This window comes from Primulina huaijiensis, chromosome 7 (genome assembly GCF_012295235.1).
Source record: "Primulina huaijiensis isolate GDHJ02 chromosome 7, ASM1229523v2, whole genome shotgun sequence".
Lineage (NCBI taxonomy): Eukaryota > Viridiplantae > Streptophyta > Magnoliopsida > Lamiales > Gesneriaceae > Primulina > Primulina huaijiensis.
Window position 1 is genome coordinate 8,240,217 of NC_133312.1, and position 20,185 is coordinate 8,260,401.

General features: G+C 38.0%; 1 protein-coding gene and 1 pseudogene across 2 annotated transcripts; one reads left to right on the plus strand and one right to left on the minus strand.

Annotated features, from left to right (window-relative positions):
* The first annotated feature begins 11,443 nt into the window (after positions 1–11,443).
* Positions 11,444–13,717, plus strand: LOC140981379 (cytochrome P450 711A1). Of its 2 annotated transcripts, none has more exons than XM_073447765.1 (5): positions 11,444–11,772; positions 11,934–12,086; positions 12,180–12,960; positions 13,048–13,143; positions 13,276–13,715. In XM_073447765.1, the coding sequence occupies exons 1-5, from the start codon at positions 11,510–11,512 to the stop codon at positions 13,603–13,605; spliced, it is 1,623 nt and encodes a 540-aa protein (XP_073303866.1). In that variant the 5' UTR covers positions 11,444–11,509; the 3' UTR covers positions 13,606–13,715. The 2 variants fall into 2 exon arrangements, with proteins under 2 accessions (XP_073303866.1, XP_073303867.1); XM_073447766.1 differs by having other exon boundaries at positions 11,632–11,772; positions 11,842–12,086; positions 13,276–13,717.
* A 106-nt stretch (positions 13,718–13,823) lies between these two features.
* Positions 13,824–19,923, minus strand: LOC140981565 (protein IQ-DOMAIN 6-like; annotated as a pseudogene).
* Positions 19,924–20,185: the final 262 nt, after the last annotated feature.

The window sequence follows — 20,185 nt, forward strand, 5'->3', positions numbered from 1 at the left end:
GATTATGTCCTGAATCACAAAGAGTTGTGAACCCACGGCTAGCTGTATCCCTGAACCATTGAGGGTCACACAAGTACTGGATTGTTTGTTCCCGTTGAGAGAATAAATTCAAGAAGTTGAATTTATATTATATAGTAAATTCAAGGAGTTGAATTTATGATAATTAAATTTTGAGAGAATAAATTCAAGTAGTTGAATTTATAAAATTTGAGAATTTGATTTATTAAACTCAAATGTTGGGTTTATTAAATATTAAATTTTGGAAGTGATAAAAATTCAAGGAGTTGAATTTATAATTTAAATAATAAATTCAAATGTTGAATTTATAATGTATTTAATTTATTAAGCTCAAAAGTTGAGTTTATTAATTAATAAATTAAATAAGATGGGTATGTTTAATGGGCTTGTAAGAGTACAAGTCCATCATAATAAATAATTAAAGTTTTAATAGGCTTTGATTAAATTAATTAAACTAGTTGGACTAGCCCAATTAATTAAATCAAGCTCATTAATGTTAATTATGTGATTATGGTATAATTTAATTATAAATAAGACAATCAAAGAAAAACCCTAGCCAACCCCACCACATGATTTACGTGAACCCACCTCCAAAAGAAAAAAAAAACGGCCAACCCTTTTGAAAAGAAATATTGTTGTGCCATCTCTCAATTAATTTCTCTTCTACGCAAAACTTCTTCCATATTTTCTAGTGCAAATTGGAAGAGGAATAAACCATCCAGTCGTGGACTTGATAGGAGGATTTCATCGAAGAAAGTTCGTAGGGAATCAACAAGAGCTAATCCGTTTATACCGGATTAGTTGGAGTCCAGTGATTTAATTCACAAAGATATAATTTTTAAACATCCTATGCATGCTTAATTCCTGAAAACCATACGAGTGTCCAAAAGAATTATTTTGTTTTCAAAATAAAATAAAAATTTTAAAACTTCCGCTGCGTTTGAGCACGTAGAAAACCGAGATCCAACATACCTATGTAGCTCAATTAAATTATGCTATTCGGCAAAGGATGTCAGGAGAGCCCGAAATTTCATCTCCTGAATCGGAGTCTCCCTCACCTCTTCAATCACAATTAGCTGACGCTGAACATCATGAAAAGGCTCTGGAAGCCATGGTTAGAGAAGTTAAGTATGGTCAAACTCAAGCCTAATTTGCTTCTTTTGAAAATTTCAAAAACAGAATTATTGAGTATGCGGAGACTCTTCATAATGACTTTCCTACACTCCATCAATCTTTCCTACAATTCAAAGGGAACTTTATTGACTCTCAAGCCACTGTTCTAATAAATCAGAACAAATTGGCTTAAAATCTGTTAGGTGAGGTGGGGCCCGTTGAATAAAAAATTAAGAAAATTTGTATCCCACATCGGAAAGTTTGCAGAAATAGCTGGAAGGAATTAGTTATAAATAGAGCTCAATTCCTTCAGTTATTGTATCCCAAAATCAAAAGCTTTTTAGCTTTGATAAAAAGAGAGTGCATAGAAAAAAGAGTGTATTTTTTTCTTGAGTGCGGGAATTCTCTTTGTGTGACTTAGAGAAATTATTTTCTCGGTATACTCGGGTTGGGAGTGTGAGAAATATTGAGTGTATTGGTGTATACACTTGTTGTAATATTTCTTCCAGTTATAAAAGTTGCAGTGCTCCGTGGACGTAGCCTATATTGGGTGAACCACGTAAATCTTTGTGTTCTTGTTGGTTATTTTATTCCGCAAGTTTTGGGGTACTATTATCGTCGTGGTCGGCATCGTTTCGGGGGTGTAATTCCCCAACAACTGGTATCAGAGCCTTGTTGTGAAAATTCTTAAGAATTCTGAGTATGCTCTGTGGTTGCAGCTTTGTCTGATCTTCCACATCAGAAAAGATTTTTTAGATTTTTTGCTAAGGCTAGAGAAGTGATGGCCGGAGATGATGGATCGGGACCAGGAATCAACAAGTTCGATGGAACAGATTTTTCGTTCTGGCGGTTACAGATAAGAGATTATCTGTACAGTAAGAAGCTCCATCAACCTCTATCAGGAAAGAAACCGGAAAAGATGGAGGATGATGATTGGGAGCTCCTTGACCGACAGGTTTTAGGTGTCATACGATTGACCCTAACAAAGAACGTGGCGCATAACGTGGCGGAGGCCAAAACCACGGAGGAGATGATGACCATTCTGTCAGACATGTACGAGAAGCCATCAGCAAACAACAAAGTACATCTCATGAAGAAGTTATTCAACTTGAAGATGGGAGAAGGTGCTTCGGTGGCAAAACACATAAATGAATTCAACACGATTGTCTCCCAGCTGACATCGGTGGACATCAAATTTGATGATGAGATTCGTGCACTTATTCTTCTGGCGTCTTTACCAGAAACTTGGGAACCGATGCGGGCAGCGGTTAGCAACTCTGTTGGAAAAGGAAAACTACAACTCAATGATGTTAGAGATCAAATCCTAGCTGAAGAAGTTCGCAGGAAAGACTCGGGTGAAGCAACATCATCGAGATCTGCTCTAAATCTTGATAACAGAGGAAGAGGCAGGAGTGGTGAAAGGAGTTCCAACCGATGGCGCGGTAGATCCAAGTCAAGAAATGGAAAAGACAAAAACATCTCTGAAAAGAATATGAAGTGCTGGAGCTGTGGTGAGACTGGTCACCTGAAAAAGAACTGCAGATCAATGAAAAATAATGCCAATGCTGTCACTGATGAAGTACATGATGCTCTGCTATTATCCATGGAAAGCCCTGTTGATTCTTGGGTTATGGACTCGGGAGCTTCGTTTCATACCACTGGTGATCGCGATGTATTTGATAATTACATCGCTGGCGATTACGGAAAAGTTTTCCTGGCTGATGGAAAACCCTTGGAAATTGTTGGTATGGGTGATGTACGGATGAAGATGTCAAATGGATCTGTCTGGAAAATCAACAAAGTCAGACATGTACCAAATTTGACACGCAATCTGATCTCGGTGGGACAGCTCGATGATGAAGGCCACAATGTGACCTTCGGTGATGGTTCCTGGAAAGTGAACAAAGGAGCCATGATTGTTGCTCGAGGAAAGAAAACTGGAACATTGTATATGACTTCCAGTTGCAGAGACACATTAGCAGCTGTGGATGCTGGAGCCAATTCAAGTCTATGGCATTATAGACTTGGACACATGAGTGAGAAGGGAATGAAGATGTTGGTGTCAAAAGGAAAGCTACCAGAATTAAAGACTGTTGAACACCAACTATGTGAAAGCTGTATCTTTGGAAAGCAGAAGAAGGTGAGCTTTTCAAAAGGCGGTAGAGAACCGAAAGCAGCAAAGTTGGAGCTGGTTCATACTGATGTATGGGGACCATCTCCTGTGACATCCCTTGGAGGCTCGAGATACTATGTCACATTCATTGACGATTCGAGTAGAAAAGTTTGGGTTTATTTTCTGAAAAATAAATCTGATGTTTACGAGACCTTTAAAAGGTGGAAAGCCATGGTGGAAAATGAGACCAACTTGAAGGTGAAGTGCTTACGGTCTGACAATGGTGGAGAATATGAAGATGATGAGTTCAAGAAATATTGTGCACAGAACGGGATCAAGATGGAGAAAACCATTCCTGGTACACCTCAACAGAATGGTGTAGCTGAAAGGATGAACAGGACCTTGAATGAACGCGCAAGGAGCATGAGATTGCATTCTGGATTGCCAAAATCATTCTGGGCTGATGCTGTTAACACTGCAGCATATCTGATCAACAGAGGACCTTCGGTACCACTGGACTACAAAATACCCGAAGAGGTTTGGAGCGGCAAAGAAGTAAACCTTTCTTTCTTGAAAGTGTTTGGATGTCTATCCTATGTTCATATTGATTCAGCAAGCAGAACAAAACTTGATCCGAAATCAAAGAAGTGCTTCTTTATTGGTTATGGAGATAATGAGTTTGGTTATCGTTTCTGGGATGACCAAAATCGGAAGATCATTCGGAGCAGGGATGTAATCTTTAATGAGAAACTTCTGTACAAGGACAAGTCAGACATTGGAGCTGGAGATGAATGTCCTGAAGTCGAGAAGACTGATGAAGTGCCATTGACAAACATTCCTGTGAATGAATCGAAAACCAGTAACCAGGAAGATGAAGAAGAAACTGCACAAGATGATGACCCACAAACTCCGGTGATTGAACTCAGGAGATCTTTGAGAACCATTAGACCACCTGATAGATACTCCCCTGCACTTCACTATATTTTGCTGACAGACAAAGGTGAACCGGAGACCTATGAAGAGGCAATGCAAAATGATGATTCAACCAAGTGGGAGTTGGCCATGGAAGATGAGATGGATTCACTGTCATCCAATCAGACGTGGGAGTTGACAGAACTTCCGCAAGGCAAAAAGGCGTTACATAACAAGTGGGTGTACCGGTTAAAAGAAGAGCATGATGGTAGCAAGCGGTACAAGGCAAGACTTGTTGTAAAAGGCTTCCAACAACGGGAAGGAATTGATTACACCGAGATTTTCTCTCCGGTGGTTAAATTAACCACTATCAGGACTGTACTTGGACTAGTGGCGAAGGAAGACTTACATTTGGAGCAGTTGGATGTAAAGACTGCGTTTCTTCACGGTGACCTAGATGAAGAAATTTATATGAAGCAGCCACAGGGCTTTGAAGTACGGGGAAAAGAGAGAATGGTATGCAAACTTCAGAAGAGCTTGTACGGTCTCAAACAAGCTCCAAGACAGTGGTACAAGAAGTTTGATGGATTCATGAGTGAAAATGGATTCCTAAGGTGTCAAGCTGATCACTGCTGTTATGTGAAAAAGTTTGACGGTTCTTATATCATACTACTGCTATATGTAGATGATATGCTGATAGCTGGAGCTTGTCTGGAAGAAATTGATAAACTCAAGAAAGATTTATCAAAGGAATTTGCCATGAAGGATTTGGGTGCTGCAAAGCAAATCCTTGGAATGAGGATCTTCAGAGACCGGGTGAATGGATTCTTGAAGTTATCTCAAGAAGAGTACGTGAAAAAGGTGGTTAGCAGATTTAATATGGATGAAGCTAAATCTGTGAGTACTCCTTTGGCTAGTCATTTCAAACTAACCAAAGCACAATCACCATCGACGGAGCAGGAGCAGGCTTATATGAATAAGGTTCCTTATGCTTCTGCTGTCGGAAGCCTCATGTATGCAATGGTGTGCACAAGACCAGACATAGCACATGCAGTGGGAGTTGTGAGCAGGTTTATGAGTAATCCAGGAAAGCAACACTGGGAAGCAGTTAAGTGGATTCTCAGGTATTTGAAAGGTACTGCTAGTTGTTCTTTATGCTTCAGGAGATCAAAATTTGGCTTACAGGGTTTTGTCGATGCCGATATGGGTGGTGACCTGGATGGCAGGAAAAGTACTACTGGATATGTGTTCACATTAGGTGGTACAGTTGTAAGCTGGGTGTCTAAGCTGCAAAAGATTGTTGCGCTTTCGACTACTGAAGCTGAGTATGTTGCAGTTACAGAAGCTAGTAAGGAGATGATATGGTTGAGATCCTTTCTGGAGGAATTGGGTCAGAAGCTTGAAGATAGCACATTATACTGTGACAGTCAGAGTGCTATTCATTTAGCAAAAAATCCTGTTTATCATGCTAGGACAAAGCATATACAGGTTAGGTATCATTTCATCAGATCAGTGCTGGAAGATGGAGTCTTGATGCTGGAGAAGATTCTTGGAAGTAAAAATCCAGCCGATATGCTCACGAAGACGGTAACCATTGACAAACTGAAGTTGTGTTCAACTTCAGTTGGACTACAAGTATAAATGGAGATATATGAGCTGCTGCAATGATGATGTGAAGACATGATTGAAATCAAGTCTTCAAGTGGGAGAAATGTTAGGTGAGGTGGGGCCCGTTGAATAAAAAATTAAGAAAATTTGTATCCCACATCGGAAAGTTTGCAGAAATAGCTGGAAGGAATTAGTTATAAATAGAGCTCAATTCCTTCAGTTATTGTATCCCAAAATCAAAAGCTTTTTAGCTTTGATAAAAAGAGAGTGCATAGAAAAAAAGAGTGTATTTTTTTCTTGAGTGCGGGAATTCTCTTTGTGTGAGTTAGAGAAATTATTTTCTCGGTATACTCGGGTTGGGAGTGTGAGAAATATTGAGTGTATTGGTGTATACACTTGTTGTAATATTTCTTCCAGTTATAAAAGTTGCAGTGCTCCGTGGACGTAGCCTATATTGGGTGAACCACGTAAATCTTTGTGTTCTTGTTGGTTATTTTATTCCGCAAGTTTTGGGGTACTATTATCGTCGTGGTCGGCATCGTTTCGGGGGTGTAATTCCCCAACAAAATCAACATTAGAGTCATCAAGAACAATATGAAAAGATGGACACTATATACTGCACATATCTCTGAACTGTTTGAATTAAAGTTCAAATTCCAGAGAATGAGAAGTTGATGTTGCATAAGCCAAAGACGTTCATACAATCCCAGAACCTTTCACTTTCTTTTGTTACATTATTCTTTTTATTTATATGAAGTTATTATTTTCCTGAGTTTTGGCAACACCAAAAGGAGAAAATTCTTGTGTAATTTTAAGTTTTGGTGGTATGCTGCTAACAAAAAATATTGAAGTATTAGAATTCACAAAAAAAAGTAAATTCACCAGAAGCACATCAGAAGACCTTTCGTGTAGATTAAGAAGAGCTCATATATTTTATATAGGTCAACCGATTTCAGGTTAAGGTGCCTTCGTTGAAAATGAAATTAGGTGTCGGCTGAACTCTGAATCTTTATTTATTTGGTCAGACACAATAATCAGCAAATCATATGGTTCAGAGAATGTTTTGGGTATAAAAATAAATTTATTATGATCTTTATATATCAGTACTCATACATAAATTGTCTCATTCTATATTTGGTAAAAGATAAAATATATGTGGCATAGAATACTATTTTTTATTACCTAAGTAAGATCTATTTATAGTCGTTCAAATTTGAACGTTATACGAACTACATATCTCCTTCATCTATCTGAATTTTACAAAGCACCTCAAGCTCTACTTATATATTCACAAGCACATGCATAAAGTCTTATCTGATACATTTGAATTATCTTTTGTATTTTTTCCATCTCGCAAGTGTATTACATTCATATCCGTTTAAATATGAGTATTTGTAATTGATAGAAATATTCTCTATATTGTTGGTCCCACTTGCAGTAATTTGAGATAATAAACCCGAAAATAAACAATAAACTGGACACCGAGATTTACGTGGAAAACCCCTAAAAATTATTAGGGTAAAAATCACGGGCAAGATGAAAAGAATTTCCACTATAATATTTTGTGGTGTACAACTCACTCACTGTGTTTCCAAGGAGATTACACACTCTCTTAGTACAGGAGAACAAGCACCTCACAAATATTATAGAACTAAGCACTCAAATGCTATAGATGAGAGAAAACTCGAAGAAGGGATGATTTGAGAATGAAGGGGGAACTCTATTTATAAAGCCTCTGTCAGTGTGAATACGCGTTAAAAACGCGTATTCATATTTCCTTCGGCTGCAAATTAATACACGTTTTGCTTCTTTTCTTTTACTATTAAATAGTCTGTCAGGCCCCACCTATTGCCGACATATATATAGATTTCCAAAAGTTGTAAATTTGTTTACTAAGAGTTTCAGTGAAACAATTGGTATCGAACATATTCGAACTATTGATCGAATATTAAAGTTCGAAGATGAAGGTTCGAAGGCTCGAAACGTTCGAATGACTTGAAATATGTGTGTGTATATATATAATATTGTATTAATAAAATTTAATATTAATGAGCTGCTCTCGAACTAGCAAACATAGTAAGAAAAAACTAGAATATATTCGAGTTCGGCTTAAATTTGAATACGAATCGAGTCCGCTTTGATAAGTTTGAATATTTATCGAGCCAGATACAGAATACGTTCGACTTCGACCGAGGATTCTTAAGCGAATATTGTAGTCGTGCCAAACAATGATACTTTATGTTGTCAAAGCATTTGGATGGTCAAACCAATTGTATCTCGACAACTTTCAACTGGAATTATACCATTTATTTTTTAAAATTCTCAAAATGAGAATTCCCACCAAATCAAGTAAAATTCAGTGGTTGCTAAGATTTTACAAATGAAATAAATTTATTATTTTATTTATGAAAATATATCAAATATAAAGTTGGAAATTTTTGGTTATAATTTATAAATTTACGATTTTGGTTATCTATGTTGTCAAATTTCAATCTTAATCTTTTATCTTTGTTTTTCTTAAACAGTTTTAGTTATTTTTCAAAGCGAAGTTATTGTGATGTCGTTATGATGCTGAAATGTGTACTACATTAACACTCCATACGAAAATGACTAAAATTGTTGGAAAAAAAAGTACATGATTGCTACTAATATTTAAAGATATAAATAACTAAAATCACAAAGAATAAAATATACATAACTAAAATTATAATTTTTAATGTAAAATGTTCCATGCCTATCAATATGGTAACATAGCTTACATCAATTGCAACTCTAAAACCGATTTGTTGTCTTATTTCATTGAAGAATACCAATGTTGAAGTGATTGAATTGTGCTTGCGAAATAGAGATGGTCAACCCCAACAACCACTTCAGTAAATTAGCAATAAAATATTTGCAACATTATGTTAGAGTAGATGTCCTGTAAGCCAACTGTTGGCTGAGGAATTTATTGACTCAAGTGTAATAAACAATCTTTATTTTAATATAATTTATTTTTTAATGGTTTCGTCATACTTTATCTGTATATCCATGCAAGCTGCATAGATAAAGTCCTTGATTATGCTTTAATACAAATGAATCGTAATTCGATGTTGAAACTCATTTGTAAACACTGCATATTCTAAATTCGTTCCTAGTCGATTCAGCCGCCTAAAACAGGGATAAAGGTCGCTTGAGCTTGATACTAGCATCTGTGATGTTGTGTACTGCATTTCTTGGTAAGGGCATAGAGATGTCCAAACATGTAGATGGGTAGTCATATGATGATTATACCGAACAACCCTCCCTCGGACTTTCCAAGTGGTTATCATTCATCGAGAGGATAAGTCCGTGGTTATGATTGTACACCATTAGTCCTTATGACCCGGGACAACACTGAGGCTCTATATGCTAGGGTTGTGCTTTGACTCGTTTACCGGCTCCAGGAGAGTCATCAGGTGGCGAGATTGGGTACAGTTGCAACACATATAGGAGCCAGTGCATTGTAGTAGGGGATTCACCGCTCACCTACGGGTGTGGATATCCTATGTGATTTGATGAAATAATAGTGCGTGGAATCTCTGGCCAGAGTATGAGATGTACGTTGGAGAAGGAGTTCTCCAATAGTACATGTGATGCCACTATTATAGTTATCACATGGTTATCGAATTAATATGCAACCTTCGATGAACCAATGGTTGCAGATTCGATCGGGATATATGAGATGAAGGGACCGTACTGTACGTTAATCATAATCGACTGGTTCTGATTTCACCCCTCGGATCATGGTAAGAGCGTCTAGTAGCATCGCCCCATGATCCCCTAGGTATCACTGATAGTGACCGTACTGTACGTTAATCATAATCGACTGGTTCTTGCAGGCACTATCAGTGATACCTAGGGGATCATGGGGCGATGCTACCAGACGCTCTTACCATGATCCGATGGGTGCAATCAGAAATGAGTTCTGACATTTTTGATCAAGGTGTTGATAAAAAGAATGGGGCTAACTATGGTAAGCCCGAATAATAATAAATGTTATTCTGAATCACAAAGAGTTGTGAACCAACGACTAGCTGTATCCCTGAACCATTGAGGGTCACACAAGCATTGGTTTACTTGTTCCGGTCGAGATAATAAATTCAAGGAGTTGAATTTATAGAAAACATTGAGATAATAAATTCAATGAGTTGAATTTATAAGAAATAAGTTTGATATGATCAATCGATAAGCTTATAAATAAAGTTTATAAAACTTATAGAAATTTTGAGAGCATGACTGTTTAGACAGTCAAAGGAGTACACCTGCCTTATTTAGACTTTGGTGATCTCGAAATTAAAGTGTGCATCATAATAACAAATATGTTGAATTTGTCACGTCGATGATATTGGATCGCCGATCGGGATTATGATGAGATTAACATAATGGGAGCATCAATCATGGGCTTGTAAGAGTATAAGTCCATCATGTAAATTTATTAAAGTTTAAATGGGCTTTAATAATCAAACTATATTTTAATTGAGTTAAAATATAGCCCATTAAATTTTTATTAAATATGATATTGATTTATGTAATATGGATATATTCATGATACCATAATTTAGTAGCTTGCACACAAAGCAAAATAATGTTAATGCATGATATTCTCAAAATATATGTATTAATAATCGAGATTGGCTTTTGATATGGCATGCAATTAAAATCTATAGTTAACTTAATTAATTGGATTAATTAAGTAAATGATGGATTAATGAAATAATAAGGATTTTATTATTTCTTACTTGCACAGGCATGCATTTCGAAAGTTTGGTAGGTAATTTGAAAAAGGAAAAAGACTTGGCAAAAACTTGTGTGAGACGGTCTCACGGGTCGTATTTGTGAGACGGATTTCTTATTTGGGTCATCCATGAAAAAGTATTACTTTTTATGCTAAGAGTATTACTTTTTATTTTGAATATGGATAGGGTTGACCCGTCTCACAGATTAAGATCCGTGAGACGGTCTAACATGAGATCCACTCAAAAGACTTTTTGACTTTTATTTGACATGCAATATTTTTTGAATATTTAATTGACTTAATTAATTAAGAAAATTGAATATTAGAAATCATAAAGCGAATTTGATTCTCATTAATGTGAGGGGCATCCGAAATCACAAAAAGAGATTTTCATTAACTTTCGGCTCTTCCCAAGGGAAAAACGTGTGCTCTCAAAATCTCTTTTCTTTTGCAAGGAGTCTTCGGCAATTCCTCATTAATAGTATTGATCGATTTCTTCTTCGTGTTCTATCTCTTCGCAAAACATATTCTAATTTTCTAATGCAAATTAGAAGATGAACAAATATTCCAGTCATGGACCGGATTAGGAGTTCTTTGAAGAAAGTTCGTAGGGAATTACAACAAGAGCTACGTCCGCTAATACCGGAGTAGTTAGAGACTAGTGAAATTATTCATAAAGATATATTCTTTAACATCCTATGAATGTTTATATTCTTATTTAAACCATATGAGTGCTCCAACAAATATTTTGATTGTCAAAATAAAATAAAAATTTTAAACTTCCGTTGCGTTTTGGGCACGAGAAAACCGAGATCCAACACATTATAGATTTTGGTCCCACCATTTTGCCATATAATCATCATTCAACAAGGACAATAGCCCAAGAAAATTTTATTCTAAGCAACTACTAATTCTACATTTGAATTGAATTGAATTCCAACATCTTTTACAAGAATTTCACCTTTGCCGAGTTCTGTTTCCGTCCTCAAATGGAGATTTCACCAGAAAATTTTCAAATCTTTACAGATACAGTGCTGCCTTCAATAATCAGGACTCCTATACTATCATCTGCTGTACTCACAGTTTTAGCCCTTTCGGCTGGAGTTTTGGTGTATTTCTATGGACCTTATTGGGGTGTTAGAAAAGTTCCTGGCCCTCCTGCAGTGCCTTTAGTCGGCCACCTGCCTTTGCTTGCAAAATATGGCCCTGAAGTTTTCTCCATTCTTGCGAAGAAATACGGTCCTATTTTCAGGTCTATGATCTCTAATCCCTTGTTTTGTTGGTCATATTTTTTTGTAACAAATGCATTGTGTTTATGCAGACTTCATCTTGGTTTCTCATTTAATTTCAAGAAAGTTGTTTTCCGGGAGGAAGTTGATGAAGAAACTGAATTGATATGGTCTTGAAAAACAGGTTTCATATGGGGAGACAACCTCTGGTGATTGTAGCAGATCCTGAACTATGTAGAGAAGTTGGCATAAAAAAGTTCAAGTACATTTCAAATAGAAGCATTCCTTCTCCTATAGCATCTTCACCTCTTCATCAAAAAGGCCTATTCTTCACCAAGTAAATTAATTACACATTGATCTCTAAAAGTTTGTAGCAAATTTTCATCCAAATTATATTTTTTGCACCATTTTACTTCGTTTTTTTCATCAGGGATGCTCGATGGTCAGCAATGAGAAACACGATACTATCGGTTTACCAGCCATCTCACCTAGCCAAGTTGGTCCCCACCATGCAAGAAGTCATCGCATCTGCAACCCAAAATCTTGAATCTAAACAAGGTTTCCCCTTTTCGGACCTTTCCATCAAATTAGCCACAGACGTGATTGGAAAAGCTGCATTTGGAGTGGATTTTGGCCTCTCTAAACCAAAACAAACTCATGATTCTGTTGAAAAAAAGGATGATCATGATGTAGAATTAGATCCAGTTCAGAAATTCATAAACCAGCATATTTACTCCACAACACAGCTTAAAATGGATTTATCCGGCTCTTTTTCAATCATATTAGGCCTACTAATTCCTATGCTCCAAGAACCCTTTCGTCAAATCCTTAAGAGCATACCTGGAACCATGGACTGGAAAGTAGATCAAGCGAACCAGAATCTGAGTCGCCAGCTCGATGAGATTGTTGAGAGGAAAATGAAAGACAAAGAACGTGGCTCAAAGGATTTCTTGTCCCTCATACTTAATGCAAGAGAAACAGAGGCGAATTCAAAGAAAATATTTACACCAGATTATATTAGTGCAGCAACATATGAGCATTTGTTGGCTGGATCAGCAACAACATCTTTCACATTATCTTCTGTTATTTATCTTGTTGCTGGTCATCCAAGTGTCGAGAAGAAGTTGGTTGATGAGATCGACGCTTTTGGTCCACATGATCAGATGCCTACTGCTCATGATCTTCAACATAAGTTTCCATATATTGATCAGGCCAGTTTCTGTGATAAGTTACCTGATATCACAGTACTGAAAAATCAAAGCTGAAAAACATTGTTTTCTCTTGATTATTGAATGCAGGTGATTAAAGAAGCAATGCGGTTTTATACAGTTTCTCCCTTAGTTGCAAGAGAAACATCAGCCGAAGTTAATATTGGAGACTATGTCCTCCCTAAGGTGCAGCATAATATTCCTTTTATTTATCTTGTGCTGAATTCATCTACTAGCATTTTCAGCCTAATTTTCTTAATAATGCACGGTTACTTAATAGTATGATCCATGTTAACAACATGACTCTAAAATTAGCAGGGAACATGGGTTTGGTTAGCTCTTGGAGTTCTGGCAAAAGATCCAAGAAACTTCCCTGAACCAGACAGGTTTATACCAGAGAGGTTCGATCCAAACTGCCAAGAGGAAAAGCAAAGGCACCCTTATGCCAACATACCGTTTGGAATCGGACCTCGAGCATGCATCGGACAGAAATTCTCCTTGCAGGAAATCAAACTTTCAATGATTCATTTATACAGAAAGTATGTGTTCCGGCATTCATCAGAGATGGAGAATCCGATTGAGCTCGAGTATGGCATCGTTCTTAACTTCAAAAATGGTGTTAAGGTTCAAGCCATCAATCGTGTGTGAATGTGATTATAGCCACGATCTTACAATTTCATGTACTAAATCTCTTGATATTGAAATGTGTAAATAACATATTGATAATTAAATAGCACTCAAATGGTCCCAATCATAGTCTGCTGCTTTACAAAATGCAGAACTAAAATCACACCTCAAATCTTGTTGCAGTTTTTGCATCATCGTCTTCACAACAAGCTGTTGCTGTTGTGGGTTCATGACAAGTCTTACAGTACATAATCATCTCCATCAAACAACTTTCTTGAAAACTTGTCCATGCTCGGTCTTTGAGTTCTGTGGTTCCTTTGCTTGGCTTTGGTAGCTTCTGTCATCTTCATATAATTCGGCCTACCCTTGTTGCTCTCATCTTTTCGATCCAAAGCAGTGTTTCCCGAAACTGGAGCTGTCGTGAAAATCGAAGATGAAGCCGAGCCAGTGGAGGCCTCACTGATATCCTCTTGCAAATATTATTTTTCTGGACTTTCACAGAAATGGGCTCGAAATCCGTCTCTAGTTTCCGTATTAGTCTCTAAGGGTTCGGAATTATATTGTTCGATGAATCTGTTTTCCCAAGGCTTTGCAGCCATCCATCGCTTTAGCCAGCTCCAACATACCTTATTCTTGTTCAATTCATAACTTTTCAACGAGGGAACAGAGGCTTTTGAGGTAGAAGAGACATTCTGGTTCAACTTCCACTACCAAAAGGAGTTGAATATACATAAACCTCCAAAGTAAAAAGGAGAAAAGAAAAAAGATCCAATTTTGTAGCCAACTCAATACCTTCTGGGCCAGAAAGTATGCAAGTGCCCTCTCTCTCTTGACAGCCCCATCTTGCATCATTTGTATATTTACCTTAATTTTGAAGAGTTCCTCTGCTGTCACACCACCCTTCCTGAAAATTTAGTGCAAGAAACATAAATTATCGAGCATTTATGAACACCAAGTATCGGAGTGTACGCACCTCAGCATGTTTCAAGCAGTCATCTTTTCTGCGGTGCTCATCGAGCATCTACTGCACAGCCGGTCCTTCCATAGACATGCGTACTTGACAAGCTCTGACTCGAGCTTGCACACGAACTAGAGCTTGCATGGACCTAAGGGTCACAGCAGCTTGTTTTCGAACCTGCCGGCCACGAACTATGGCTTGTAGTCTCACCAGTCCTTTCAAAGCCCTTAAAGTTCTTCTTGCCTTGATGTACAAGTAAATCATTCTAGTAAAATTAGATTGAACAAATCTATAATTTATACATTCGTATTCCAAGATCGAATTCTGATTTCAAAAATAAAAAATTAACCAACAGGAAACCTCTTAATGAAGTTTGGATACTAATGGCAGCACATTCTTGCCTCACGACCCTGAAATCTTTTGGAGCTGCCCTAACAACGGTAACCATTGCTGCAGTAAACGCATCATTTGTCATTGGTAAAGAATCCGAAGAAACATCTGAAACGAATCACCCATTTCTTCTGAAGCCTTTCCATGAAGATCTACCAAGATCCTGTCGGCAAAGATAATTGGTCAACAATAGTTGGCAAAATAATTGTCATGGCCGAAACAAATTTTGAAACGGAAAGAAGCGTTCAGATAGATACGCGTTTTAAACGCGGTTTCACACTGACAGAGGCTCTATAAATAGAGCTCCCCTTTCATTTTGAAATTATCACTTCTTCGAGTTTTCTCTCATTTTATAGCATTTGAGTGCCCAGTTCTATAATATTTGTGAGGTGTTTGTTCTCCTGTATTGAGAGAGTGTGTGTTCTCTTTGGAAACACAGTGAGTGGGTTGTACACCACAAAATATTATAGTGAAAATTCTTTTCCTCTTGCCCGTGATTTTTACCCTAATTATTTTTAGGGGTTTTCCTCGTAAATCTCGGTGTCCAGTTTATTCTTTATTTTCAAGTTTTATTATCTCAATTTTCCACAAGTGGGACCAACAAGTGGTATCAGAGCCTTGGTTTAAAATTTCTTAAAATTCTGAGTATGCTCTGTGGTTGCAGCCTAGACTGATCTTACATATCAGAAAAGATTTTTTGAGATTTTTTTTATTAAGGCGGGATTATTTTGTCCAGTCTACTAAAATTGTTGTAGACATAATGGCGGGAAGGTACGAGATAGCAAAGTTCAACGGAAGCAATTTTATGCTGTGGAAAATAAAGATACAAGCAGTTTTAAGAAAGGAGAATTGCTTGGCGGCTATTGGAGCTAGACCGGTGGAAATTACGGACGATGGAAAGTGGAATGAGATGAATGACAACGCTGTTGCCAATTTACACTTGGCTATAGCAGACGAAGTTTTGTCAAGTATCTCTGAGATAAAAACAGCCAAAGTTATCTAGGATACTCTGACAAAGATGTACGAGGTCAAGTCGCTACACAATATGATTTTCCTAAAGATAAGGCTTTATACTCTTCGGATGGCGGAATCTTCATGGATGACCGACCATATCAACACACTGAATACTCTATTTGCCCAACTCACTTCCATGGGGCATAAAATAGGGGAAAATGAACGTGCAGAGCTTGTAATTCAAAGTCTACCAGATTCATATGATCAACTTATCATCAACATTACCAACAATATTCTTATGGGCTTTCTAAGATTCGACGATGTCTTAACTGCGGTTCTCGGAGAAGAAAGCCGGCGCAAGAATAAGGAAGATAAGTTGGTAACATCGAAGCAGGCAGAGGCTTTACCGATGATAAGTGGAAGATTTATAGACCGTGACTCCAGTGGGAGCCAAAGACGAGGTAGATCAAAGTCGAGAAGTAAGAAGAAAAATATTTACTGATTTAAATGTGGCGGTAAAGGGCACTTCAAGAAAGAGTGTACGAGTATCGAGAAGAGTTCTCAAGGAAATGTGGCCAGTACTTCAGGAAGTGGTGAAATATTATTCAGCGAAGCAGCAACAATTGCAGAAGACAGACACAAATTTTGTGAAACATGGATTATGGATTCAGGAGCGACGTGGCACATGACGTCTCGGAGAGAATGGTTTTATCACTATGAACCAGTCTCAGGAGGATCTGTATTCATGGGAAATGATCATGCCTTGGAAATCGCTGGGGTCGGTACTATCAAAATTAAAATGTTTGATGGCACCATTCGCACCATACAGGAAATACGACATGTGAAAGGACTGACAAAAAATCTTTTGTCCTTGGGGCAATTGGATGACATCGGGTGGAAAACTCGTANGGACTTACAAAAGTGTCATTACCCTTTTGTGAGCATTGTGTTACCAGTAAACAACACAGATTAAAGTTTGGCACTTCTACTGCCAGGAGCAAAAGCATATTGGAGCTGATTCATTCGGATGTTTGGCAAGCACCGGTTGTATCCCTAGGAGGAGCGAGATACTTTGTCTCGTTCATTGATGATTTCTCTAGGAGATGTTGGGTGTATCCAATCAAGAAGAAATCAGATGCTTTCCAGATCTTCAAAGATTTCAAAGCGCGGGTTGAACTTGATTCAGAAAAGAAAATCAAGTGTCTGAGGACTGACAATGGAGGAGAATATACCAGTGATGAGTTTGATGCATTTTGTCAACATGAGGGCATCAAAAGACAATTCACAACAGCTTACACACCTCAACAGAATGGAGTGGCGGAGCGGATGAACAGGACCTTGTTGGACAGAACAAGAGCTATGTTGAGGACTGCAGGTCTAGAAAAGTCATTTTGGGTAGAAGCAGTCAAAACCGCTTGTTATATTATCAATCGTTCTCCTTCACTGGCGATTGATCTGAAGACTCCGATGGAGATGTGGACTGGAAAGCCGATAGATTATTCTCATTTGCATACATTTGGAAGTTCTGTGTACGTTCTGTACAATGAGCAAGAAAGATCGAAGTTGGATTCAAAATCCAGAAAATGTATCTTCTTGGGTTATGCTGATGGAGTAAAGGGGTTTCGCTTGTGGGATCCTACTGTTCACAAGCTTGTCATCAGCAGGGATGTTATCTTCGAGGAAGATAACGCAAAGGGAGACAAAGGCACACAGAATTCAGAAACTACTATATTTCAGGTGGAAAATAAGACAGACGAAGGTCAAATTTCTTGTGAAGCAGTACCAGAGCACGAAGAACAAGAACATGTTGAGTCTGAGGTTTCCAATGTGAGGCAGTCCACTCGAGACAGAAGACCACCAGGTTGGCTTTCATATTATGTCACTGAAAGCAATATTGCATATTGTCTATTATCAAAGGATGGTGAGCCATCGAGTTTCCACGAAGCTACTCAAAGCTCGGATGTATCCTTGTGGATGATAGCAATGCATGAAGAATTGGAAGCATTAGACAGGAATCAAACTTGAGATCTTGTTACACTACCACTAGGAAGGAAAGCCATTGAAAACAGACGGGTCTATAAGATCAAGCGTGATGGCAATAACCAAGTGGAGCGGTATCGTGCTAGATTGGTGGTAAAAGGGTATGCTCAGAAAGAAGGCATTGACTTCAATGAGATATTTTCTCCTGTGGTTCGGCTTACAACAGTCAGAGTAGTGTTGGCATTGTGTGCGGTGTTTGACCTACATCTAGAGCAGCTAGATGTAAAAACGGCGTTTCTTCATGGAGATCTTGAAGAAGAAATTTATATGCTCCAGCCAGAAGGTTTTGCGGAAAAAGGCAAAGAGAACTTGGTTTGCAGGTTGAACAAATCTCTGTACGGTCTCAAACAGGCGCCGAGGTGTTGGTACAAGAGATTTGTTCCTATATCATGAGCCTTGGATATAACAGACTGAGTGCAGACCCTTGTACGTATTTCAAGAGGTCTGGTGGTGATTATATCATTTTGCTGTTGTATGTGGACGAGATGTTGGTAGCAGGCCCCAAAAAAGATCATGTCCAAGGATTGAAGGCACAGTTGCCTAGGAAATTTGATATGAAGGACTTGGGACCAGCAAACAAGATTCTAGGGATGCAAGTTCACCGAGACAGAAGTAACAGAAAGATTTGGCTTTCCCAGAAAAGTTATTTGAAGAAAATCTTGCAACGCTTCAACATGCAAGATAGTAAGCCAATATCGACCCCTCTTCCTGTTAACTTCAAGTTATCCTCAGAGATGTGTCCTAGCAGTGAAGCAGAGAGGATGAAGATGTCTCGAGTACCATATGAATCAGCAGTGGAAAGTTTGATGTTCGCCATGATCTGTACAAGACCGGACATTGCTCGAGCAGTGGGAGCAGTTAGTCGATATATGGTGAATCCTGGACGAGAGCATTGGAGCACTGTTAAGAGGGTCCTTAGATACATTAAGAGTACCTTGAATGCACCTTATGTTATGGAAGATCAGATTTTACACTCAGGGGTTATGTCGATTCAGATTATGCTGGTGATCCTGATAAGAGGAAATCTACTACTGGTTATGTGTTTACACTTACAGGAGGAGGAGTAAGCTGGGTTTCAAAACTGCAGACAGTGGTGGCGTTATCTACGACGGAGGCAGAATACATGGCAGCTACTCAATCTTGCAAGGAGGCAATATGGATTAAAAGGTTATTGGAGGAGATCGGGCACAAACAAGAAAATGTTCCTTTGTTTTGTGACAGTCAGAGTGCCTTGCACATCGCAAGGAATCCAGCCTTTCATTCCAGGACGAAACACGTTGGAGTACAATTTCATTTTTTGCGAGAAGTAGTAGAAGAAGGAAGTGTGGATATGCAGAAGATCCATACGAAAGAAAACATAGCTGATTTTCTGACCAAGTCAGTGAACACTAATAAGTTTGAGTGGTGTAGATCCTCAAGTGGCCTAGCAGAAACGTAAGCAGTAGGGAATGACAAGATTGAAAGGATGTGTGGAGATATGTTTGATTCTAAATCAAATCTCCAAGTGGGAGAAATGTCGGCAAAGATAATTGGTCAACAATAGTTGGCAAAATAATTGTCATGGCCGAAACAAATTTTGAAACGGAAGGAAACGTTCAGATAGATACGCGTTTTAAACGCGGTTTCACACTGACAAAGGCTCTATAAATAGAGCTCCCCCTTTCATTTTGAAATTATCCCTTCTTCGAGTTTTCTCTCATTTTATAGCATTTGAGTGCTCAGTTCTATAATATTTGTGAGGTATTTGTTCTCCTGTATTAAGAGAGTGTGTGTTCTCTTTGGAAATACAGTGAATGAGTTGTACACCACAAAATATTATAGTTGAAATTCTTTTCATATTGCCCGTGATTTTTACCCTAATAATTTTTAGGGGTTTTCCACGTAAATCTCGGTGTCCAGTTTATTCTTTATTTTCAAGTTTTATTATCTCAAATTTCCGCAAGTGGGACCAACAGATCCCTGGATGAATTTCTCCATAGCTTTCATTTCTTGCACATTCACCTATATTTTCCTTTCAAAATTAGAGTAGAGGAAACAGAAGGCAGCAGGGATATCACAGCTTCAATTGAAAAGGAACCATTAGAGCTTAAACTTCGAATAAAATTTTAAATCAGGTAATATCATTAAATATTTGAGTTTATTATGAATGATTACGATAGCCGCAAGTTTAAAATTTTTGAGTCCACTTGAGATGAACATATCTTATAGATTAGTGAAGCGGGACAAATTATTTCAAAACAAGAAACGGTACCATGTAGC

Excerpts from the sequence above, each read along its gene's own strand:
- LOC140981379 (XM_073447765.1), top strand. The coding sequence starts at position 11,510 with ATGGAGATTTCACCAGAAAATTTTCAAATCTTTACAGATACAGTGCTG. Across the intron at positions 12,087-12,179 it reads AAAGGCCTATTCTTCACCAA|GGATGCTCGATGGTCAGCAA; the intron begins GTAAATTAATTA and ends TTTTTTCATCAG. Across the intron at positions 12,961-13,047 it reads AGTTTCCATATATTGATCAG|GTGATTAAAGAAGCAATGCG; the intron begins GCCAGTTTCTGT and ends TATTGAATGCAG.